This window comes from Parasteatoda tepidariorum, chromosome 12 (assembly GCF_982258835.1).
Source record: "Parasteatoda tepidariorum strain Cologne lab strain chromosome 12, Ptep-v5.0, whole genome shotgun sequence".
Taxonomy (NCBI): Eukaryota; Metazoa; Arthropoda; class Arachnida; order Araneae; family Theridiidae; genus Parasteatoda; species Parasteatoda tepidariorum.
The window spans coordinates 1,442,308-1,469,925 of NC_141766.1; the positions used below are offsets into that span (position 1 = coordinate 1,442,308).

The 27,618-nt window shown below is 30.3% G+C and overlaps 1 protein-coding gene and 1 long non-coding RNA gene across 2 annotated transcripts; both read left to right on the forward strand.

The window, feature by feature from the left end:
* The first annotated feature begins 2 nt into the window (after nucleotides 1-2).
* On the forward strand, nucleotides 3-5,725 carry LOC147800891 (uncharacterized). The gene is made up of 3 exons (XR_015430719.1): nucleotides 3-218; nucleotides 1,118-1,262; nucleotides 4,013-5,725. It is a non-coding gene; the product is annotated as an uncharacterized LOC147800891 (long non-coding RNA).
* Nucleotides 5,726-17,260: 11,535 nt separating this feature from the next.
* On the forward strand, nucleotides 17,261-27,209 carry LOC107449519 (DNA oxidative demethylase ALKBH2). Its single transcript, XM_016065070.4, has 3 exons — nucleotides 17,261-17,613; nucleotides 25,158-25,306; nucleotides 25,844-27,209. Exons 1-3 carry the CDS (start codon nucleotides 17,353-17,355, stop codon nucleotides 26,130-26,132), a joined length of 699 nt encoding a protein of 232 aa, XP_015920556.1. The 5' UTR covers nucleotides 17,261-17,352; the 3' UTR covers nucleotides 26,133-27,209.
* Nucleotides 27,210-27,618: the final 409 nt, after the last annotated feature.

A 27,618-nucleotide genomic window follows, 5' to 3' on the forward strand; every position in this document is an offset into this window, starting at 1 on the left:
ATATTTGGTCAATTTAGGAATTGGTAACTGGGCGGAGTGAGCTTGACGCTAGCTTTTATCCATCAATCTTCTTATAACCCTATATTGATTGTGTGACCAAACTTTTTCGCCAAAGCAATTGGCGTTGTTTAAACAAAAGCTATTGTTAGAGGAAGCCATTTTCTGTATTTGGCTGCGCGGGATTTCATATTTTATCATCGTGAAAGTTTTAATTACAGGTAATTCTTATTAATTAAAGATTTATAATATTAGTGTACGTTTCATAGCAGTATATAAAAAAATTGCATGAAATTTTTAAAAAGATTAATGAATTTTATTAAATATCTGTGAATACCACGCGTTAGATTTTAAAGTAAATAGTTTGTAAAATGTATGTATTTTAAGAAAATCGTTATAAAAATTCATTTATCAAAGTTTTTCTCTGCTTCCTTAGAAATCCTTTGTTTGATCTGCCGAAATTGTGTGAAGCAGTTTAGTAATGAAATTTCATTTAGTTGAATTACTTGATTTATGTTTATTATACAGAGGTATCTTTTTTTTCTATGAAATATATTGCTAATTAAAATTTATTATATATAGAAAGATTAATATTGAATTTTCTTAAAAATAGTGAAGAGGGTTTTGATCATGTCTAAAATAATTTGTTTCAATTTTATTGTAAACTAATCTAAAAAAAAATTCTGAGAGAAATGGAACAAATTTAGATAATATTTATCATTTTCATTCACAGTTACTGCATTCATTATTATTCTTTTAGGTTGTCTTAACTATTGAATAAATTATGAGCATGCATACTTTCAAAAAAAATTTTTATTCTATAGGTGTATCACAATTATGTGCAAAACAATTTGTACTCAATAATTTGTTTTATTTAAAATACATAATACAAATACTATAATAAATTAGAACATAATTCAGATTAGCAAGTTATCTTAAATTTAAGTTATCTTTATTGGATAATAATATGAAATTGAATTTTTTCAATTATTTAACTTCTCAAACTATATCTATAATTGTATTTTTTTCATTACCCTAAGATTTTTGACAGTTTACGTGGACAATGTAAAGCAAACTTTTCATATTTCTTCTTTCTCTTCATAAAATACTTTTTTACTAGGTGATTCCTTGGAGAAGTATTTGGCTAATTACTTAAATGCTGAATGAAAATGGGATATCGATGTTTGCACACCCTGGAATCGGTGTGGACAAATTAAGTGTGCAGTTGTGAAGGGACGATTGTGTTTTTGTCTTAATTCATGTTGGTAAGTTGAAATGTAATTTATTTACATATTTAATGATTATGTATCTAAACCATTTGTTGGCATTGTTAGTATCTTGTGTAACTATTCTAATTCAGATACTTATTTATTTTTTTATTAATATTACTTATGGTTGTGCTATATAATAATAATTTATTTTGCTTTTCTTAAAAATAAAGGAACTAATGATGTGCAATTGGGTACAATGCCCAACTTTAAAAAACTGGCTTGTGTGGTTAATAAAATTTGTGGGGTTATTGGGGAGATTTTGTTTGGTTATCTGTGGAAGAATAATCCTGGGTAGCCAGCCGCCAGGAACTAATAAAAAGAGAAGGGAACTCAGAAGGTATAACTCGTAACCACCCTCGGACAACTATCTACATGTGTTTTTTTTTTTTTTTTGTTATTAAATTTGCAAGTTTACAATCTGTTTAGCACCTTGGCGATTGTAGTTGGCACGGCAGATCACAATACAGAAATATTTCTGAGTTGTTTTTCTCGAACGAAGAGTTTAGAAATTTCTCTTACTGAAAGATCAGCGTATGCATCAACATTTTGTTAATCTTGAAAATGTCACTATAAAGCGATTCAATGAAGTAATTAAAACTTGGTGAATTTTACTTGGGCTAATGTTCTGTGAATCAGCTTTATCTGTGGATGAATGTATTGGTTAAGATCACATACATTTAAACTGCCAGGGCCATATTCAACTGGCAAACATCTTTGAAGAATGCATAGCAAAGTTGCTAAAAAAAGAAGTGTATTTATACACAACTTTATATACTAATTATATGAAAATATTGTAATCTTGTCTTGACATTTAGCCAGATAACCAGAACTCATCCCATACAAATAAGAAAGAGTAGTCACAGTCAGATATCTGTTTAGAAGAGATTTGGGTCCGTTAACGAACTATTCACAAAATATCTTTTCATAAAAACGGACATTTCACAAAATAATTTATCCTTTACTCAGACCCTTCACAAATTCGTTTATCTTCATTATTGTTTTGTTAATCGAATAAGCCCTTCCCGGGGAGGGGGAGGGAACGACAGATGTAATCTAAATAAATTTTGTCTTCAGCAGACACTTCTTCCTTTATTCGTCCGAAATGAATATTCTGCGTTCAGCAGTATAGGCAAAATACCTTGTAATTATAATTTTACAGTGTTGGACATAATCTTGTAAGTCTTTACAATTTAAAAACTCCTTGAAAAAGTTTTTTTTTTTTTTTTTTTTTTTTGCAATAACAGACCCTATTTGCACAAATTCACAAAAGCAGGACCCTGGTTGAAAGAATGTGACTTAACGTTTATTTTATATTCACAAATTACAAGTAATTTTTTTCCAATTTTACAAATACGGACCTTTTACAGAATGTCTGGACAGATCCCTGACAGTACTTGAACAGATTTAGTACTATGATGCTGTAAAGAAAAATATTCAGTAGAGAGTGTTTTTTTCTAATATTCTTATCTGTGCTACTTTACACAATGCAGAAAATTTTTTAGATGCAATAGAATATTTTATGACTAGTTCTCTCTCTCAATGATTCTGGTTCTACCCTTAAAGGACAGAGGGAAGATTGTTTAGAGAACCTGATTATTGTACCTGAATTATAAATACTCTTCCACTTTAAATGCCTTTGGTAAAATATACTAAATGAATAATGCTAATAACGCTAATGAATAATGCCAATTGCTATTTCTAAATAGCAATGGGTATATGTTCAACACTAAAAGAGATTATAAAAAATTTTAGATTGCACGGAGATTGATCTAATTCTATTCTTTGTTAGCTTAAATGAGATCTAGACTTAACAGAAGCTAATATGAGTGTCTCAGTATCTTTCTCTTTTATTACTATAATGTTTTGATTATTCGGAGAATTGTATATTTTTAACAGTGGCATTATACCTTGATCGTTGTGAGTTTTTTTTCCCCAACTGTATTGTTATAGTATGGATTGTTTACTGTTAGTACAGCACTGTTTATAAATTATTACAGTATTAATAAAATAATTAAAGTCAGAATGAATTAAATGATCTTTTAATGTTTATCAGTATTTGTCTTTAATCACACCGTGGTTAAGGAAAAGACAGTGCCCTACCAGTTAGTATATTCCTCTTTTATTAATAATATATATTCTTTTACTTTGATTATTTCAAAAATATTTATTACTTTTGTTTTTATCAGTGGCATTTATTGCATTCTAAATAAAAACTAATTTAATGTTTGATCTAGATACTAATAAGTTTAGAAAATTATTTTATGATTTTATTTTTTATTCTTGTAAAAGGTTTAGAAAATAATATTCATTAAGGAACTGGTGATGTCGACAGAATTTAGATGATTAGATACTAAAAAACTGGGAACAGTGCAATCAAACCTGAACAATGGACAAACACATCAACATGTACTGGCTCATCATTAAAAGTCAGCGTGGGGATAACACAACATGCACATTCCATGATCCATCATGGACTCGTGCCTTTAAGAAGCCTACGTGGCTGTCTCTAGGGTAAACGGTGACTCAACAGTGCACACACCAACTGAACAATTGGCTGTGGGGTCATTTATGTTGTGTAAAGAAAATATAATAAAATCTGTGCTGTGACTAACTATTAAATGCTGTGATGTAATGTCCTGTGATTGTCTTGTTCTTAAAGCCATTAGTCTTTATATGTAAACCCTGATTGATGCTGCAATAGAAATATTAAATAATATTAATCAGACACTTTCCCTCTCTTTCAGATGTAAGTAACCTGACTAAATTGGGGATCTGCAAAAAGAAAAAATCGAGCAACAAAGCTAATGTTGCAATAATTTACACTCCTTTTTTATGTCTTGATTTTAAAGTGACAGATGTGTCAAATCCCCGAGTATGAGTTTGAGTGATGCTTCCTCCCAAAAGAGTTGTGAGACCACTCTGAAAGTGTCGCAAGTATGCCATATGCGTGGAAAAAGATGGATATGCCAGATTTAATAATAATAAAAAAAATTCTGTTAATCTGTGCTTAAAACTTATACTTCTGTGCTATAAGTTCTTTCACTCTGTAATTCAAATTGATTCAAACTAATGTATGCAATCCTTTATTAGATTCACAATTTGAAGAGTTGTGCTTTTATCTATATACTTAACCATTGGTTGAAATCTTAACAAGGTATCTTGATTACAATATTAATTTGAAGCAACTTGTTCTCTTCTAGCTTTTGCCTGGATTCTGCTGATGATTCATGTTTGTCCCGGGGAATGGTCTCACAGCATTGTCTGCTTAAAGCTTTTCTGTGAGATATATTTACCAGGACTTGATTTTCTACAATGGTTTATGCAGAGTCTCATTTAGTTTGAAGAATATCTCTGTACCGTAACAAGATAACATTTCAGTCATTGATTTTGCTATATGTATTAAATATAATTGTATATTTTTTTTAATTCATAAAAATAATTAAGCTCTTTATTTTCCGGCACGGTTGTCAGTTATTAATATAACTGAAGTCTTTGATTGGATTCTGATCCACTGTAGAATTTTAAAGTAACATGATTTCTATTTTTTTATCTAGAAAAATGCTTTTATTTTACAGATGACTAAGCAGACAATAGCATAGCTGCCAACTGTTCAGAATTTTTCGGATTTGTTCCTAATTTTTAAATCCAATCTGATATTTTTATAAAAATTCTGAATTTTCATAAAATTTTTGATTTTAAACCAATCCTTTTTTCTGATCGCCACAAGCATGCATCCTGTGATTATTGTGCTAAAGTAATTTTTAGTAGCTTTTCATTGGAAAATATTATTCCAATAGCTGTCTGTTGCTGATTATTTCACTAAATTATTATTTTTGGAAATTTTTTTTTTTGTAGTATTTAAACACTTGCATCAGAAATATTTGTTTATGATGTAGATTATTATTTACCAGTGTTTTATAATTTGGAGATAAATAATTATATATTAATAGGTAATGTTTGTTTTTAATATATTATACCGGTATTCTTAATTATAAAACATTAATATTATAAGTTTCCCACAAAAGATAGTGTTTATAGTTTTGTTTTACTAATTTACATATTTAAATGTATGTCTATTAATGTTATGATTTAATAATTAAATTTTTATCTTACTCTCGTAATTAGTGCGTATAATTTTGTCGCATATAGTGTTCCTCATTTTTGATTCATAAGGTTGGCAGCTATGCAATAGTTATAAAGAAAGACTTAGCTGCTCTTTTTCTCAGGATGATGCCACTGATAGTGGTCATAGACCTTATATGATTGCATCTGCAAGCACCTTCATAGAGTCAAACTAGCTACCATACTCTGTCTATTGTGTAAGAACAAAAACAAATATATGTGCTTCAAATTCTCAGATTGAAATTTCAAATTGAATAATTTTTTTTTCTTCCTTTTTTATACTTTTTACATATGCTGTACTCTTACCACTAAAAATAAATATATTCAAAAGAAAATTTATCTCATTTATTTATTCTTTCTTGAAGATACTAACAAGAGAAAGATACTATTTTATCAAGAGAAAGATACTATTTTATAGTACATATGTATCCAAGGTGCTACTACTATAACACTGCAACTATTTCAGTTTAAATGAATCTCAAGTTAGAATTTAATGCTACTATATTCAATTAAAATTTTGAAAATACGTCCAATAGTACGTTTAGAAGTTATTTGACTAAAATATTGATAAGTATTGTACAAGGGCTAGCTCTTGACCTGAGAAAAAAACAAGAGTTTCGGGAAACGAAAAGCGTTAGTTAACTTATTTTTAACGAACTGTAATTCAACTTTTTTTTATTTTCAACTAGCTAAATATCCACTCTTCGAACAGGATTAATAAAATCAAAAAAAACAATAACTCGGTACTGAACAACCCAATGAAATCGTGGACAAAACTGAACGGTATATACTGACAAAATTAATAAGCAAAAACATAACAAAACCTGTTTTTTGTTGTTCAGCCCATTAAAATTGAGATTAACTGTATTCAACATTACTAGGCATAATATCGAAATTAACCATTAACTTGGAATTTTTGTAAATAAGTAATTTTTTTAATTTATATAATAGGAATTACCCATATTAATTAAGCATCATTGGCGACAATAATAGTATGGCGCTTGTTTACGATTAATCTATACGAATAAGTACCTGAACTCCATAAATGTTGCTTTTTGTAACATAATGGCTTACTTTTTAGTATTTCAATATGCATCTATTACATTACTTAAATGAACTGAGCGTCAGCATTAACACTTTGACTCAGAATTTTCATTAAATATATTTTTTTTCATTATTTCTTTGTATTTATTCATGTCAGGATAGGTGAGAAATAAATTTAGAAGTTTAATAATATTTGGTGAGATGAAATATAACGTGAAACACCGTGTCTTTTCCTGCATAAAAAGTCAAATATTTCAAACGCGGTTCACTTCCAAACAATTTAACTAATATGCAGTAATTTAAATCTTAGCGAAACAGTTATTTATAATTGAAACTTCTTTAATTTACAAAATCATTAATACATTTTTGAATATGAATCAAAAAAAGATTTTTCCAAACTAATTATTTTGAATTTTATATTTCAGTAAAATATATAATTCCGTAATCTAACAAATATTTTTTATCAGCTGTTTGACTTTTTATTTTTAAAGAGAGAATACCAAAAAAATATATATATTCTTACTAGGAATTAAAAGGCCAGAGAAAAAGAAAAGAGGGACAGCTGTTAATAAAACTGAAGTAATTTTCTACGTTTTTCCTAAGCAAATTAGTACCACTTTCCCATTAATTTTGCCTTTCATTGCAAAAGAATTTTTTTTTAATTTTAATTACCGCTGTTTTTAAATTATTTACTTATACCGAAACACATTTTGACAGACGTGACAAATTAAATACGTGATTTCAGATAACTTCAGAGATAATTTGGTGACATAGTGCCACCACGTAAATTTTTTTTTTCATTGTTGTTGTTTACGTCGCACTAAAGCTGCTCAATGGGCTATTGGTAACGGTCTGGTAAACATTCCTGACAATCATCTGAAGACATGCCATCACAATTTTGAACTCTGCCGAGGTGAGGCTCCCTTCGCTTCGATAGACCGACGACATGCGCGTGAAGTCAAGTACTTACGTATAACATTTTAACGAGAACCAATACCTCACACCCTCGGTCCCTTCACAGATTGATCCAAGTAGTTTTTCACCCGCACGCTGACAGCAGCCAGTTATGCTCGACTTCGGTGATCTGCTGAGAACGTGTCAACAATCAGTCAATTGCGGAACTGTTGTTGATTGAAATTATGACGTAGCGTGAAAAAAAAACTAAATAAAGTACAAGCAATAACTCTTTTTTATTGTTATTAAATAGAGCTATAAAGTATCAATGATGTTATCTTTAAGATTTTTGAGGAAACAACGGCTAACGTTTAACCAGTCAACCCCGCTTAAAGGAATATCATCAGTTCCAGCCAAATCTATGCAATTGAGCGGGTTATTCGATTAAAAGGATAGTGCAATATTCTATCCTAAATTTCTGCGAAATTTTATTTTTAATGGTATTTAATGCAAATTATAGTATTTTGATTAAATAAACTTAGTTTTATGATCAATAAACAATTTTGATTAATAGTATCTGTGTTAGTATCATAAAATATAAATGTCATTTAAAGTTATATAAAAATAAATCAATATTAGTGAATAGTATAATATATAGGTACTAAAATATTATTTGATCCCTTCCGAAAAAATCTATAATTGAAGACTATTTTTATACCCGTTTAATTCGTCAATTTATCAAAATTAGATTTTCCCTTTCAGTTTCTATTAAGACTTTCATGAATAATTGCGTATTCCTCTCAAACGTATAGTCAGATTATTTATTTTAAATTTTTTTTTCTAACCTCGTCTTGAGAATTTCCAAATTAATGAGCTGTTTTAGTTTGGAATTTTTTTTAATATATCGTTTCCCAGATTCATTGCCCCCCCCCCCTCTATTAATTCAAATCCATCCTTTTCTCGCTGAACTTGCAATCATTCTCAGAGTTATTCTCTGGATTAAGCAATAATTATTCTTACTTAAGAGAAAGACACACTGTATACTGATTTGTTACGTTTTTGAAATTTTTTCTTATGAAAGCTAATAGCGCACCAGGAGGGGACCACAAATCTTGACTACAAAACAAATCACTCTGTACCTTTTTAAAATTCTAAATGATGTGTAAGTAAGTACAATTTGTCTAAAGTAAGAACTCCCCTATTCGTCTGGACCTGTGGGGGTGACTATGGTAACAAGGTATAACTATTTCAAATAGGGGTGTGGGTCACTATTTAGAATATATTTTGTCTCGGGTGGGGGAGAGAAAGGGAATCATTTTTCTTCATATTGCCCTAAAGCAGTGTTTCCCAAAGTGTGGTACGCGTACCCCCAGGGGTACGGGAACAGTTTAGCGAGGGTACGCGTCCTTATGCGAAATATCTTGCAATAAACGAAAATTTCAAACAAACTTATTTAAAAACAAAGCTAGCCATGAAAATTTACGATTACGTATTTTTCTATTTGCTATTTTTTGCGGAGTTTGCAGTTAATAATTAGTGGTGTCAACAGCCAGTAGTGATTTTTAACTTTTGTGCAATTTTTTTATAGTAAAAAATACACTCATTTTTTTATTAGTGGTACACAGCATTACGAAAAATTTAGAAAGGGTACACAAAAGTCATAAGTTTGGGAAACACTGCCCTAAAGTAAAGAGAAGCTACCCTCCCTGAAATTCGCTATTCTTGTTTCCTTAGCAGCAGACGGCCTCAGATTTAGTGGCGGGGGGGAGTTCTTACCGTAAACAAACTATAATTCAAAGAGGGGTAAAACACTCGTCGCTCACTTCAATGTATAACTAGCAGCAAGATTAGATTTTTTTTTTTCAATTTTACCCCAAACACCTGTTTAGACCAACTAATGAACAGGACCCTCTTGAAGTGACCACCTATTGTATCCTTATCTTAACTGAAAAACGAAAATTTCATTTTAGTTAGTGAAGCATTTCTCCAAAATAAACAAATTTTTTTCATTTCAGTACCTTCTTCATGCAATTAGGCGGGGACAAAAAACAAAGAATGTCAGTTTAAACGGGGAAGTTTAACATTAGTTGCATACAAAATGATTTGGTTCCATTCGTGTAAGCTTGTTATTCGATTATCCGACATGTAATTAAGTGGACATGACGCAAGAAAGTTCCAATCCGTTTTTCGCTCGAACGGTTTGTAATATAATGTTTTAATGTGAACAGTAACCTTCGTGCGACGAACTATTAGTATGCCAAATTTCATTGCTCTCTGTCGGATGGTTTAGTCCAGGGGTGGCAAACCTTTATGTCTCAACGTGCAATTTTTTCTAAAAAAATGTTTAATGAACTAGTTAATGTATAGTTTGTCTAAAGTAAAAACTCGCCTAGCCATTTGTCAAGACCCTTGGCGGTGACTATGATAACGAGGTCTAACTATTTCAAGGGATGTGGGGTCATTGCTTAGGACAGATTTTGGCTAAGATTCAGCGAGAGTAAGAGGACTTTTTTTCCAGTCTATTGTGTTAGCCCTAGAGTGAAGAGAAGCTACCTTCCCTCCCCCCCAATGCCCTCCTGTGTTAACATTGTTCGTCAATTCGGACATTAACAGGGCAGATTTGTTGGCCTCTCTTACAAGGGCACCATATTAGGTGAGCCTACGTTGCTCCCACAGTAAGGACAGATAGTACAGAGAAGAAAAGAACATCCATGCCTTGCCCGGGATTCGATCCCAGAACCTTTCTGGTGCAAATGCAGTTCCCTAACCCCTCCACAGGCCGGTCGGCTAGCTACCTTCCCTGGAATACGCTATTCTTGTATCCATAGCAGCAGACGGCCTCAGACCATGTGGCGGGGGGAGTTCTTAGCTTAGACAAACTATAAATACTCTGTTAAATTCTGCATCCATTTATAATTACATTCATGTTTTTAAAATATAGGAAAAAACAAGTGAGTGCGAGCGAAAAGGACACATAGCCTCTAACAAAATTGGATATAAATAGGAGAACAGATTTTAAATTATCTTAAGTTAAAGCTAGACGCCCGGTGGCTGAGTGGTAGTGCTTTGCGCTCCCGTGCCACCGGTCCTGGGTTCGATCCTCAGGCCAGGCAAGGTTGACTCAGCCTTTCATCCCTTAAGTGGGTAGACAAATGAGTACCAAGCATGCTTGGGAACTAAACACTTGGGGTTCCGCGTTCGGCTGACCACCTAACTGGAACATCTGCTCCTGTCCCCCAGAGCCCAATGTCAAGAAAACTGAGATGGGCCCAGTAGGCCTTGGCCCCCTAGGGGCTGTCGCGCCACTGAGTTTAGTTTAAGTTAAAGCTACATTTTTTTCCTTCGGCGTAATTTAGTTAAGCTAAGATTATAAGAAGTAAAATTATGACCGCGGCAGTACCTATAGAGTGGTGGGAGTCTCTCCCCCCTCCCTATATATATATGTGTGTGTGTAACATAAAGCGCTTCAACTAATCTTTTTATGTTATTCCTTTGTCGAAGTCTTTTTCTTAATTTACTATTCTAAACTAAACGCTCTTGCACTTTAATATTCACATCCTGTCTTGTAATCTACTTTTGGTTACTCGAGTAACAGTTTTGATTTTTCCCCTTATTTGAACAGTGAGAAAGACTTTTTCACTCGCCTTATTTAAAATATAGATTTTGTTTTATAACCATCGTTGAACAGCCGACCCAATTTTAGGTTTACGACTCCTAATGTTCAACTCTGTAACCTTGTAATTTTGAACAAATTCGGAAGACAAGGAAATTTTTGTTTCAGTACCCTCAGAGGTTTTGATTTGTTATAGGAACATGGAGGACTTTGCAACTCGATAGATTTAACTTGCATCAGTCACCATTTACTACACGGGCAGTCTTCGGCCGGCTGTGGATGAACCCACGAACTCTTGGGCATGGGTTCAGTGCCCTACTATCCAGGCCTATAATAGATAGATTTTATTTTATTTTATATCCGTCGTAGAACAGCTGATCCAATTTTTGGGTTTACGACCACTAATGTTCAACTCCGTAGTTTTGTTATTTTATAATTAAAAACTGGAAAGTTCCGCCCCTTGTTTACGTTGCTGATCAACCCTCATGGTTGCTTCTCATTAATCATTGCGGATTAAGAGAAAAAAATCGTTTATTTCCTTAAATTGCGATCGAATTGCTATTTACATTTTGAAGATGACTAAATTTAGACAAAACAATAAAATTGGTACCAATCAATAAAATTGGAACATCCTGTAGAGTTAATACTCAGTGAAGATGGAACCAAGGGAAAGAGTATTCGCCTCCGAATGAGGTGAACCAGATTCGAATCCCAATAATGGCTGGTCGATACGAATTCCGCACCCGGCTTGCACCTACTACAGTACTGATGCAAAATATCCTCCACGGTAGACGGATTATAGGATTTCGTGGTTTTTTTCTTCGTGTAACGCAAACGCGGGTTAGTTTCAATAAAAAAAAATTTCCCAACACTTGATCCAAGAGTTCCCTTGTCTTCTGGATTGGGTACAAAATTACAAGGCGACGTTGTTGAACATTGGTAACAGTAAACCCAAAATTGGGTCGGCTGTTGAACGATTATGAAATAAAATAAAAACCACGCGCTCCAATCACAATATTTTTCAGTAATATCCCGATTTTTTTTCAGAGAGTCAGATTTAAAGCTCTTAAATATCATTACTTAAACTGCATAACATATTTGAGTTTGGATGGAGTTGGATGACTGCATTCAAATCATCCTATTACAATCATTGTTGTCGAAACTGGTTGTCGTAATAATTTCATTTAAAAACAATAAAAGGTTTCAACTTAAACAGGACATTTCATAAAGTTCAACCTTAATGTATATTTTTAAAATCCTTGATGAAATTTAAGTAAAAAAACGAGTACACACATTAAGGGTCATAAATTAATATTTAGGCAAGGGAAAAAAATCAAAATTTAATGAATCACGACTGATGAAGGTGGGATTGACTAAAAACTTGTGATTACTAGAGAAAACAAAACTTAGAAAGGCGATTAAAACTAACACGTTCGTGTGTCATCGGCCATTCAAACTGGTTTTCTATTTTTCATACCGCCTATTTACCAATTAATTTAACTGATACGATGAAGTTGTCATTTTTTCTCCTCTATGAAATATCAATTTGCAGATTTCACAACGTGTTAGATGTAATTACAGAACCCCCTGTATGATATACAGTATTTTACGTGATTATTAATTAGGTAATTTTCACAATCAAATTTAAATTTTAATAAGATAAATAGCTTTTCTAATACCTAAAATTTAAAAATATCATTTTTTAACTTCTTGTAATTACTACGTCTCTTCAAAATTATGTTGAAAAATTATGATGTTAAGAATGATATAAAATGTTTCATACCTTTTAAAATACACTTCTTTTTATAATCATTAATGAATAAAATACAAATAATATTTAATTCTTAAAGGAACTTCAACATTAGTTTTGGACAAATAAATTTTACTGTAATGTGAAAATATTTTTAAATTCTTGAATTTAACTTCATAGATACGACGGAAATGCGAATTGCCATAGCATTTGTGCTCATATTTTCGACCGCTCTTTAGAATGAGCTATTGTAAAAAGTTGCATAGATTTTACGAAAAAAAGAACAACTTAGTGTTCAAACGATATTGAGGAGCATTTAGAATGTCGAAGGCACTCTGGAAAAAAAAAAGTAAATAAATAAAATTCTGCTGCTTTTATCCTTGTGTTTCATACTAGGTTTATCAGGCATGTTGCAAATATTGATGAGCTTTCTTTAATATCATTGATGTTTGGAACAGTGTAGTCGATTCTGGTAATGCTGTCATTAAACTATAACTGAAATTTCATCTAGAAAGAGTCAGTCCAGTTTGAGCTTTATCCTAAGCACACTTCTCTTCAAATACAATTAATCCATATATAAAACGTAGCAAATCAAAATTGAAACATTATTTATTGATTACCAGTTAACCTCACTATTTTCCTTAGTAATAAGCAATGAAAACTCACCACTCATGCTCTAAGGAAAATCTTTTTCAATGGTGCATTAGAGTTCAAACAGCGATTTTACAAATAAACAATTAAAAATAAATAATAAAAAGTACTGTTAAATTAATGGGGTATGCCTTTTTATTCTATGCATGAATCATGGGGATAAGTATAGGCTAACTGTTTGCGGGTTGCAGCCCAAGGACAGTCAAAGGGTCATCTAAGAAATGACAAAAATAAATAAAATAAAAAAAGCTATATTCAATAATTTTTTTGAAAAAAATGTCAAAATTCCAAAACTGCTAAACAGTATGAGAAAGAGCCTTAGTGCAGATTATACATAAAAGGCCAATTCTATACATGCAAATAAAATAAAAATTATATATATATATATTTTTCATGAGTAAAAAATTAACTAAATATTTAACAAATCTCATTTTCTGTATTAAATTTATGAAAATTTATTTTAGCCATGATAAAAAAATGAAAAAAAAAATTATATATGTGTAACATGTTATGAAAAAATGAAACTTTACTTTACTTGTAGCTTTTTTTTAAGACTATGTACAAAAGCAGCTTCATTTTTATATTAGGTTTTATTTCATACCAAACTTTGAGTACATTAACATTGATACAAATGGTAAATAAATTAAGAATTAAATATACTTTTTATGACCATTTAAACTGTAGTTGATTTAGACTAAGAAGAAATAATACACTTCTCCATTTGATTACAAAACAAGAAATTATTATTTTAGGCTATAAAGTAGCAGTAACCATGTAAGCATAAACAAATACTGTTAATTCAAATAATAAAAAACAATTTAAATCTATTTACTTAAGCTGATTTGAAATGAGATCCACAATCCCTTAAGATGTTCTTTGGTCTCTTTATGTTTCTAAACAAAGCATAAAAAATAAATGCCCTTTTAACATAAAACGATAGTTGTACTGTAAAAAAAATTTCTTCCTTCATGTTCCAGCATTCATACATAACTTTTTCAGAAAAAAAAATCTATATATATATATATATATATATATATATGCTAGCAACATTTAGACCAATTTAAATTAGATATTCATTCAACACAAAACAATCCTATAAAAAAAAACTTTGATGAAATAAAAATTAGAGTAAATTATTTACACTTTTTAATATTGTGTTCAATAAACAAATTTTGTGTATTATAAAATCATATTATGATTGTGAGAAATAGAGACACTTTTTTGAAAAGCCACACAATCTCCGGTACACAAAAAAATATATGAAAACAGACACGAAAGCCACACATCAATTAAAACGAAAATGTATTAAAATTCATCTGAAAGTAAGATCCAGTCAGTGGCGTTACATCCTTTAGAACTGCTCTTAGAAGATATTAGAGGGTATGTTGTAATTTTGCAGTACAGCCAATGGTGGATACGATGTATTTTAGATGTAAATATAAACTACGAAGAAGTTAAGATACGTTTTCTACAGCCCCATGGACCCTCACTGTCATACTCGTACCCACAGAAGCCTTTGATATTGAAAGTAAATAAATCACAGATCATTTAGAAGGTTGAAGTACTAACAACAACAGGTTAAGATTTTTTCATACCGTCTAATGAGATAAAAATAATTAACAAAAAAATAGCACTACATCATTCCTAACTATTTCATAAAATTTTATAATGCTTATATGTTTAAAAAATTACTAATTCTGTTCATAACATATTGTAACAGAGTTAATAATCATAATTTAAAAAAATATTTTCTATGAAATAAATGTTATTCATATCTTGTAACTATTTCACATATTTTTTGCATATCAAAAGGTAAACCATTTTTTAATAAGAAAAATATAATACACTTGCTAAAAATAAAAATGTTATTTTCGATACATTTTAGGAGACAAAAGTATGGGATAAATACTACTTTTGGTATGAATGATCATTGATTTATATATTGGTTTAAGAATTTTAGGCTTTTTACTCAGTTTTCCATGTATATTGTATGAAATGTCTTAAAGGGGAAAAAAGTTGTACAGCATACCACTTTCAATTAATAAAAATTTTGGTTTGCAATAATTAATGTTTTTTTTTTTTTTTTTAAATTTCAATTTCTATGCTACAAATTTGAAAGGTGTAGAAGAATGTTGTAGTTAAAAAAAAATATTTCTTTCATAATTCTTTGAGACCACATATCACAGGTCAAATCAGGTTGCTTTGAAAGTTGACCTAGCCTCAGAAAGTCATATAAGGTATCAAATGAAAGGTTTATTGCAATGGTGTTTCAAATCTTTTTTTAAACACCATTTACTTTCTTCTAAAGTAAAAAAAAAGTAACTTATAAAATAAAAGTTCTTAAAGTAACTTTTTTTAAGTAAAAAAAAAAATACAGTTATTTGCAAGTATGCAAGTTAGTGGTTTTTTCAGTGAAAATTTTATTTTTTCAAGTGTTTATAACTTGGACAAATTTCAAATTAAAAACTGTTCGAATTGTTTACTTTATCATGTGTGCATGTTCCACCAAATTTCATTAAAATAGTAGGGGGGTCAGTTCAAAAGGGATTGATATATTGTTCAATGACTCATTATGAAATTTTTCCTTTGCTAATATTTCCTTCTACTTATTATATAAATATAATTCAAATTTTAAAGGATCTTTTTGATTGATAGTTTCTAAATAAAAAAATAAAAAATTTTACTCTTATATGCTTCAAATATAGATTTTTATATATTTATTATTTGATTGTTACAAAATTGTTTTTCTAATAAAGCAGTGGTAAGTTTAAAAAAAGCAACATTTTTATACTGCCACTTGATGTACATTTGACCTAACTCTTAATACACAGCAGTAAATAATATGTAATCAAAAATCTAATCTATCATCATGAAAGTAAGTAGTCAACTATTTGAAAATAAATTTCATGTAACATGAATTTTTTTCATTTCCAATATTATTGTTATTTCCACAGAATTTTTATCATTTCAATATTATTGCTTATCATGATGTGCTTAGATTCACAAATATATTATTACTTTTCATTACTTCCAAATAAATATATAATAATTGATAACCACATAAAAATTTTACCGATAATTTTTCTCTTGCCATAGTTTTATTAACTAGCGATAATTTTATTTTATTAAAACTGCGGGTTACAAATTCATTTATAAAATGTTAGAAGTAGAAACACTTTTAATGTCGAATAAACATAATATATAAACACTTAAACATCAATTTGAACTTTACTCCAGAATTATTTTTTATGTTACAATTATAATGCTTAATAATTAAGTACAAATATTAGGAAATATGCATAGGATGATTAGACATTACATGGCATAATTATTCTTTTAATTTAGATCCGAATTTTCTTTTCCTTACAACAGAATGTAAGAAAATTATATATATATTGCAGCTAAGCTTTTATAAGAGAATACTTAATTTAAAAGTATTAAGAGCAAAGTATTAAGAACATACTCTTAATATCAAAATGACATACTTTTATTTAAAAATAAATAATAAACATAGCAAAGAAAACATTCATTTTTATTGTTACATTTATAAATATCTAAAAATTCGAAAACATTTTCGCCTAATTTCTTTTTTAAACACAAATCTCCTCTTTTCCAGTGTCTGTTTACCAAATAAATGTAAACACAATCCATCAATGAACCAATTGTTTCATCACACCAAATACGAGATTACGCGAGAACACAGACAGGCGTGCACAAAATTACTGAAATTTTTATTTTAATTCACAATAAACGCGATAACTTCCTAAATTCTTGCAACCATGAGTGATAGTCAACAGCCAATCACAATGCGAAAAGCCCATTGATCCGACGTTATCATTTCCTTGTTGCCATTCTGTAGTAGAAACTATGGTTCAAAATTAGTTACCAATTCCTTAAAAGATAGAGACCCGGTTTATAAGCTTACGTTTACGCACAAACGCAGAAATAATCCCGTTATTATTTTCCGAATTTGAAATGTTAATATATCTTTTTAATTTTATACTGTGATCATGAATTCTCAGGAATTTTCTCGAGATAGTATTGATTTTTATTCATCACGAGAGAAAGATATATGCAGGATTCAACATGAAACATCTTTAACATGGAAAGTTATTACAAAAGAGAATTTAAATTTAAGATATGCCAGAATGTTCTCTAAATCTATGGCAGATTACATATTTTATAGACTTGAAACTGAAATCGAATATTTCAGTGGTGACTTATCGAGAGTAAAAGTTTTCGGGAAGTGGCATGATATTCCCCGTAAACAGGTACTTGGCATACAAATATTATTATTCTTTGGTCAAGATTCAAATTATGCTGTTTATTTTAAATTCTATTATTAACGATTTGTTACTAAACTATTTTGAATCGAAATGGATTAAATTTTCTAAAACTCAGTTTGTTTTGATTTGTACTCGTTTTATTTTAAGATAATTTTTTTTAAAAATAGTGATGATTTAGAATTCGTTTTGTTAATAGCAAATTTTCAAATAACATTTTTCTTCTACAACTTTGTATCATGTTTATCTTAGAAATATAATATAATGCAGTAACCTTATAAACTTAATTATAGTATGCATTCCTGTTCTGAAATAAATATTTAATTTATGAACATTTATTTATTGTTTTATTTCCCTGTCGGTTTGTTTTGTTGCTTAATTTTTAGCAAATACGAAAATTATTTTTAAAATATGGAAATTTGAAAGATTACTTTGTTGAACCTATCTCAAATAATTTTGAGTAACATTGTAGTTGCATTTTTCCTGTGCATTTTTTTAATTACTGTTTCTGGGTTATATAGTATTGATTATGAAGGTATTTCTTTTAAAGCGGAAGTTGAAAAGTAAAAGGATCTGAAGTTTTGATTTCAATGTATTTCAGTATTTCAAAATTTTCAGAGGTTTGTTAATTACATTACAAATTTACATAAATATGTGTATATAAAACTTTTTATTCTAATTGAAAGAAATGCTTTCTTTATACTAATGAACCATTTTTTATTTTTTGGCTGCATTTTATTCTGTCCAACATTGACCTTGATTTGAAAAAAAATATTCAGGATCTAATACAGATGGATTTTACTACCGTTTGCCTTCACAAAAATCATCAGAGTAAAATCAGCACTATCTCAAAAATCTGTACTTTTTCTGAAATCCGAGTTATCTTAGTCTTCAAATCGACACTTTCCTGGAAAGAATAAAAAAATGGGATCTGTAAATTTTTATGGAACGCATGGTCTTTTGGTAGAAAAATAATTTAATATTTGCACATATTTCATAAGAATTGCGAACAGATTCAAGCTTGATGACACACATCCAAGACCAGATTTAAGCTTGGCGGGGCCCAAGCTACTGAAAATGATGGGGCCCTTATAAGTTCAATTCTATTTATATACACATGAGGAAAACTGTCATTATTTTTTATTGTTAAGTATTAACATTAAATTAACAAACAAATTCCTTTACGTTACATTTTGCTTTGTTGTTCAGAATCTATAGACTTAGAAACATGAAATTATGAAGGTGTGTAGAAAATATGCAAGGAGTTAAAAAGAAATACAATTTGATTATTAGTTTTATTCTTTTTATGACCGCTGTTGAAAAACTGACTCAATTTTGAGTTTACAACTACTCATGTTTAACTACGTAGCCTTGTAATTTTGAACTCAATGCAGAATACAAGGGAATTCCTGGATCAGTACCCAAAGGTATTGATTTGTGAAGAACTTACTGGACTTTGTGACCCAGACAGATTTAACATGCACCAGTCACCATTTTACACATGGGTATTTTTCAGCCGGCTGGATTCGAACTCCCATTCTCACGAACACGAGTACATACCCTACTAACCAAGCTATTGCGGCCAAATTATTAGTTTATTTCATAACAGTCATTGAACAGCCCACCCAATTTCGAGTTTCGACTACTAATGCTCAACTCCGTAGCCTTATAATTTTGAACCCAATCCAGCAAACAAGAGAACTCCAGGATCAAATATTTGATGAAATTTTTGTCTTCGTGGAGGACGTTTGGATGGAACCAGTCAGCATTTGAGTTACATGGAGAGGAAAACCACAAAAGCCTCCCACTGTTAGTCTGACAGCAAGGGGTCTCTAATCCATGATCCGTCTACCACTGAGGGTATTTTAGGTCAGCACTGTGGTCAGTGCAAGCCGGGTGTAGAATTCATATCAACCAGCAGCCATCACCATCATCGACCAGCGAACTCGGTTCACATCATCCGGAGGCGAATGCTGTATCCCTTGAGTCTATCTTCACTGAGAAATAAGTCTGCGGGAGGTAACAATTTTCCAATTTTATTGATTTGCTTAAATTTAGTCATCTTCAAAATGTAAATGGCAATCGTAATTCTTGTGTAGAAAAAGGGAAATAAACCGTTTTTCCTTTTATTTGTGCACTGATTAATGAGAAGCAACCACGAGGGTTAGCGAGCAAAATGAACAGGGAGCGGAGCCTTCTTGTTTTTTAAATAATTGTTAAATTATTAGTTTTTAACATGCATACTTTAAAAAATAAGAAAAACATTTTTCAGTGTAATGAAATAAAAATAAAAAACTGTCATCAGCTGGAATAGAACCCACGATCTCACAGTTTCGTGTTAGATTTCATAATCTTCTGCTCCAAATATACAAACCTGCCATGTAAATTTTTATTATTATTTTTTTTAAAATTTAATAAATTAAGTCATTTGGATACTTGACATTCTTGATTTTGTTGAAAATTTTCGGATATGTTCTTTATGTAAAAGTTTTAGACACGTGCTTTTTTTTCCCTTCAATTTTGCGAAAAAATGATTTTTTAAAAAAAATTTGAGGTGTCAAAATAGAAGGCTCTCCGAAATTTTGAGAAAAAATATCTGTTTTCATGCGACAATACAGTATCTTTTATGCAATGTGAATCATGGTACTGACCACACTGAGAAAAGAAAGTGTGGTCAAAACTATAGAATATAGTAAAATTTACGGTATTTATGGGAACACCAAAATACAGGATAATTTTTTTCAATAGTGATCAGGTTATGACTTCTCATGAAAGTAACATAATAAAAATATAGTTTTTTGCCCTGCTGTTCGGTAGTAAATGTGTTAAATTTTTTAATTTTATAATGATACCTTAGGAAAGTAGTTCCAAACTGTGTTCTATGGAACTTTATGGTTTTAGAGCGAATTAGTACTTTTTATAACCGGGGATGAATACTTTTATAACTTCTAGTTAGTTCTTTTATGATCTCTGATTATATTTAGATCCAACTTATAAATCATATCGTATATAATCTTTCTGTCTTCTTTATTAAATTATTTGAAGTAAAATATCAATTAAATAGAAATGGCATTTTTTTAAATGAAAATATATTTCTAAAAACAATATGTTGAATGTTGAACAAATTAGGAAAAGAATAAGCATTTATAAAATATTACATTAATATTTCATACCGCACTTTTCAAATCAATATAAAATAACTAAATTCTTTTATTGAGAAAAATGCTTTCCAAATTATTACTTTTAGCATTTATAACTCGTCTCTTCAGTTCATTTAGAAATAAACTATAATTCGGCTTATCTTATTCATTTTCAGCTTTTGTATATACACCAAAAATAAATTCAAAAATGAACTAGATATAGTACAACGACTGCAAATTTAACTGTCCGATATTAAACCTTATTTAAGATTGTTAATGATAAAACAATGAAAAACCTTCATTCCTCTAATTAAATATTTAAAAAAAAGTTTTTTTTTTAGGTTATAACGTTCACAATTACCTTAATAAACTTTAATCGTAATGTCGGGGTTCCGCCATTATTTAGGGTTCCGTAGAGGGAAGCATAAATAATAATTGGGAATCGCTGCCTTAGAGCATGGCATAATAATCACTAATTCGGTTAACTTTATTTTTGACTTTTGCATTTTTATTAAATGTGTGGTAATAAGAGCTATAATTTTAAAAACCAGATTTTTCGATAAACTGTTGCATTGTGAACAGAAAAATTACCAAATGAATGATTTAAATGCCAAATATTTTGGTTTTATTACCGAAATTGTTTTTTTCCTCTTCTTCTTTTTTTGCGAGAAGTGTCGTAAATTTTACTCAGTGCGTTATTTTGAGTTCTAATACTTCCGCACTATTTATTTAGACATAAATACTAAAAATGGACCTTAGCTTTGAATGTCAAATCCAATCATGGAAATAAGGTTATTTTTTCACACTTTGACTTCTACACTTATTTTAAATATTAATATTACAGATAAATTATTTTTATAAAACAATGCAATTAAACTAAGTATACCAAATTCATTTAATTTTCTTCTGTATATCTAAATAAATATTTTGATGCTATGAATTTAGAAATAGTATAAGGAATAAGAAATTAATACCTTACTTTTTATTTACATAAAAAGTGTGTATAGCCAACAATTATTTTATATTTTTAAACACTTCGATTAGATTTTAAAAAACATCCGATAAGAGAAAAAAATGTTATGAGATGTAAAAAAGAGAAAAAAATATATATTGGGCTTCATAGGGCCGCAGCTCCGAATAAAACTTTAAAAAAAGAAGAAAAAAAGTGGGATCTGGGGGCCTTTGCCATCTCGGGGCCCCAAGCTACAGCTTATTTAGCTTATACGTAAATTCGGCCTTGCACACATCCTAACCTATTCTTATTTGTATTTAAACTAAACTCAGTGGTGCGACAGCTCATAGAGGGCCAAGGCCTACTGTGCCCATCTCAGTTTTCTTGACCTTGGGCTCTGGGGTGCAGGAGCAGATGTTCCGGTCAGGTGGTCAGCCGAAGGCGGAACCCCCAGTGTTTAGTTCCCAAGCATGCTTGGTACTCATTTATCGACCCACTGAAGGGATGAAAGGCTGAGTCGACCTTGCCCGGCCCGAGGATTGAACCAGGGACCTGTGGCACGACAGCGCTACCGCTCAGCCACTGGGCGTCCTTATTTGTATTTGCAAGATTTAAAAATCGCAAATCGCGATTCATACTCGCCTGTTTTAAAAATTATATGTTGTGATTCTTCTCACAATTCAAAAATCATGCTTCACGATTGTGATTCATATGATTTAAAAGTCAAAAAACTCGATTCATATCCACATGTTTTAAAAATCATATGTTGTGATTTTTTTTTCAATTCAAGAATCAAGATTTAAGAATCATACGATTCGTGTTCACGCAATAAACAGTGAACTTTTATTGTGTGCTGAAATTGCAAACGTTGGTCTACTGCATGCAAAACCTTTCAAAGATGTAGATTTTTTCTAAAAAGATTTTCCTCTATGTAGTAGTGACAAAGAAACAGAGGAAATGGTAAACGTGAAGGAATTTAAAGAATTACAAATAACCGATTTACCTGTTAAGGTTCAAAATGAAGAATGAATTTATATGAAATAAGATTTCGAAAATAACATCCCAGGATGGATGCTGTAAGAAATATAGTTAAATAGCAAAGAGCATGTTTGGTATTTTAAGCAAACAACAATGCTGAATGTGAGAGGGTCTTTAGCGTAGTAAAAAAAAACAAACTCCATTTAGAAGTTCATTATTAGTGTTTGTACACACTTTAAAGGTGCTTAATATCATTTTATTTTACCGTGCAAAAATTCAGCAATCTTAAAAGTCCCTAGGTTTAAGCTGTCTAAAAGTTCATACTTTTTTTTTTTTAAAGGAGAAAGTGTGAAAGGAATTTTACTTTCATATTTTATTTTTTTGAAAGTAAAAATTCAGGTTTTTTATTTTTCTAAAGCGATGTTACATCAGGTGAATTTAAAATTTGAATTATAATTTTTTAACATGCTTGATTTCATTTAGCTTTTGAATGTATATATATATTTAATATTTGGTTGCTTGAGAACTGTTTGACCGATTTGCTCAAATCTTGTATTTTGTCATCTAAAATTGCATTCTTTAAAATGATGTAAAGAAATTGTATACCCTACAATTCAAATTTTTTTTTGACTATTAATAAACAAAATACAGTGGAAAGTCGCGTATCCGGAATCGGCGGGACTTTCTGAAGTCCGTATATTTGATTTTTCTGTATAATTGACCTCCAAGGTAAACAAAGCTTAAAATGATCTGAATCTAAGAAGCAGAAAATAAATGAACATTATTTTTCGGGCAATAATGTTTTAGTATTAGAATGATATCTAATCAATCATAAATAAAATATTAGAAAAAAAAATAATTATTGCTATTCTAAAAATAAATATAGAAAACGAAAAAAATTCCCAGTTATGAAAATATTAATTGCTCTCTCCACCATTTTGAACTAGAACGATTCAAGCAAGGGGAAATTCCCGTCATTAAATAAGGTGGGTAGGTGGAGAAGAAAAATTCATTTCCTCCTTACTTGTCATTCAAGTTGAGGGCGGGGTAGTGACAAATTCTTATTTTCTCTCCCATCATTGGCTATCAATCAAGCATAAAGGCGTGGCATGCTAATTGGGTTCTCTTTATTTTTTCTTGTGTGACTAAAGGGGATTCCCCCTCCACTTTAACATTCAAAAAGGTTCCAGGAAATGCCTCTTTTACTAGCCAGCTGCATAGGAAAGAAGGGGGAGGGAGGGGACTCAGTTGTGCTCTTTTGAAGACAACCCCCCCCCCCCTTCCTGCATTCCAGAGGAGGAGCCTTATGGTCTTAGTAGATCTTCTGTTCTCTTTTCTGTTGATTTATGGGTTCAATGCATAGATCTCTAGAAGCTGAGAAGGGGAAAAACCTGTCAAAAGACTTCGTTTTTTTTTTTTTTAAAGGAGAGGGGAAGATGAAGAAATGTTTGTTTATTTTTATTGTTAAAAAGTGTCCGGGAAATCGACCCTTCCGGAAAAGGGACGTCCGGATATGGGACGTTACACTGTAATAAATATTCTGGAATTCTGGAGATATGGTAAAATATGCAAAAAGTAAAATTAACATTAAGGGGTCCAAACTTTGGACCACTCTTCTGACCAAACTATTGAAGTCATATTTCCCAGATTGCAGCTACCAGCTATATTTTGAGTGTCAGAAATTCGAATCCATCAGGGAAAATAAGGTATGTGTATTCAGAGAAAGTGAGTTTTTTTGTCTGATGATGATGTGATGATTTTGTGTAAAAGCATTATCAATTATTTACTTTTATAACACTTTGTTGAGTGTCAAAGCTTACTTTAGAAATGTAAGGTCAAGCAGATTACAATGTTGGCAAGTCTGTATGTGTAAATGAGTGATCTTGGTGAGCATAAAATGGATAAATTAAGAAATTTTATCAATTTATAAAATTTAAATAAAATACCTAAAAAAGAAAAAAGCAGAGAAAAGGAAATATATATAAAAACATAGAAGTCCATGATTTTTTTCCCCAAAAAATTTGGCACAAACTCTGAGATATGTTATTTGATGCTTGATTTTAGTTCAATTAGTATCAGTCAAGATTATTTTCATTCAAAATGATCTGTTGGAATCTTTTTTATATTAATAAATTTTTTTAAAAGAACCTTAAAAAGTTGGCTAACTTATCTCGAGCCTGGTTTTTTTTTCCTTCCATCTCATGAAGCATGTTTAATCATGTAACACAAATATATTCAGAAACGTTATTGAATGATAAATGTTTTCCAATTCAGTATCTGAATTATTTTCTTTAGTATTTAAAATGCAAGGTGATCATAGAGCTTATAATTATTAATTTTCAATGGAATATAAAGATCTATGAAAATACGGACAGGTATAGTTATTAGGTTTTTAATTTACTGTGCAATGTGGTTTAGGCTTAAACATGCTCATAATAATTGAATGCATTAAATTTGTGTAGGTTTCATATGGAGAGGATGGATTATCCTACTCTTTTTCCGGAAATCGGATTCCTGCTGTGCCGTGGAATAAAAGTCCAATAGTAGCTGAATTAAAGAACTGTGTTTCAAACATAACTGGAGTTGAATTTAATTTTGTACTCATAAATAGGTAGTTTTCAAACTGTTTATTTAACTTATTAAAGTTAAAATCTGAATTATCACTTTTAGAAACAATTATTTCCATTAGTTTTTTAATTTTATGTTTTAAATCCATAAGCTTTAAAATGAACCAAATATATATACTAATTTTATAATGATGTTGTTTTTTAGTGTTAAATATATCTTAAATTTTTTACAAAATATAAATTTTGTTAAAATTTAGTGTGTGTGTGTGCGTGTGTCTGTTTTTTTTATTTTATTTTCCAAATCTGAATTTTACATAGACTTGGCAAACCTAAAAAAGGAAAATAAATTCTTTTATTTTTTTAATATGAGTCCTGACTCCAGCCCCCCTCACCCCTAGTAATATCTATTATTTAGTATAATTTTTTTTTTAAAAAAGCTTTAAAAATAAGAAAATAAAATACACTAAATAACTTTTGAAAAAAAAAATCTGACTATATTTGCAAAATACCAGGCATTTTGTAAGGTGCTTTGGTTAATGGGTCATATTAAATGTTTTTTTTTTTTTAAATTTTTTTTTTAGATATAAAAATGGAGAAGATCATATGGGGGACCATCGTGATGATGAAAAAGAACTTGTTCCAGATGCCCCAATTGCATCATTATCTTTTGGTCAAAATCGAGACTTTATTTTCAAACATAAAGATTCAAGAGGAAAACAGGATGATTCTTTAAAACTGCTTCTAGAACATGGCAGTCTTCTTTTAATGGAATGGCCAACAAATAGACATTGGTATCACTGTCTTCCTGTTCGAAAAAAAGCCCTTAATGCCAGAATCAACTTAACATTTCGAAAAATGCTTCTCCAATAAGCATTTAAAAATATATTTGTATAAACCGTAAAATATTTTTAAGGATCACTAGTATAAGATAAAAGTTAACAGTGAAAACTGAATAAGGATTAAATTTATGGAATATCTACATTTATTTTTTCAGCTATTATATATAATAAAGTCATTTCTTCATAACAATTTCCTAAGTACTTTAACTGAAATTTTGTTATTGAATATAGTCAATATTAGTACAGCCTTCCCAACACCTTTTCACTATACTGTAATAACAATGGATTCAAAAACTGTCTTGTATCCTACAAATATTTTTAAATTCAAGTCTGAAAAATTATTTATTATAGTATTAAAATTCTATTTTAATTTAACCTCTATTAAGAATATTTTGGCATTTTTCTGTTTTGATAAAGAAATTATTTCAGATCGAAAGGTTCAGGGAAATGATGAAAACTATGGCAAAGACGTCTTAAAATTCTGATCGTGTAGTGGCCAATATGTAAGCCACTTATGCAGTTTAATACCACTCAGAAGTCATAAAGAACATTATCCTTTTGCTACACCCTTCCATACTGGTAAGCGTAGCCAATATGAAAACAGGTATTTCATTCTTCAAAGAGGGCAGCTCTTACATCCTGCAACTCTCTGTGACATGACATAAAAATTTATGGATGAATTTACAATTGAAGGCAGAACTGCACTCAAATGGCAAATTTTCATGGTTGCATAGCTTCTTAATTTTATGGAATGCTCACATCTGACCACATTTAATACTCTCTGGTTCACTGTAGAAGGAGTGTTTGGCTGTAACTATAAAAATTTTTTTTACTCATTCTGGATTGAGATCTACATTTTTTCTATAGTGATTAAAGCATATACCAATGAACCCAAAGAGTGGATTTTTCGTAGCTGATATCAACGACTGTTGCTCTTGCAATTAGAATGTGCATTATCTTTCAAAAAGATAACTCTATGTTTGTTCACCAAAAGCATTTATTTGACCATCCAATTAGTGTTGAGACATTTTCTCAATTCTAATCAGTATTGAAATATTTTTTGAGGCACAGTTTAATAAAACTCAACATTAGGTTGTTAGAAACTTCATGTTCTGACTCATGGCATGATTCATTTTTTAATTTGTGTCTTTAGTATGAAACTGGGCAACCACTTCTGGAGGATTCATTCATCTCCCTGATTGTAGTTTTAATGTTCCAAACAATTACAGCAACTGAGAAATCTGAAACAGTCTAAATTTCAAATCATGAGAAAAATGGATCTCAAATAGGATTTTCCTATAGGAGTTTGAAATCACCTGACTTGATGCCGAAATAAAATCTAACTAAAATTTCATGCGTAGATAGTAGCATTTAAGGTAGCTCTGTGATATTAAAATACTAGAATTTTTAGTTGATTTTTACCAGGGTTTGTACAATCCTTCTAAATTTGGGCAAAAAATACAAAAGGTCTTTAAAACTTCTTATTTTTTTCCCCCATCTTCAAAAGCTCTTACTTC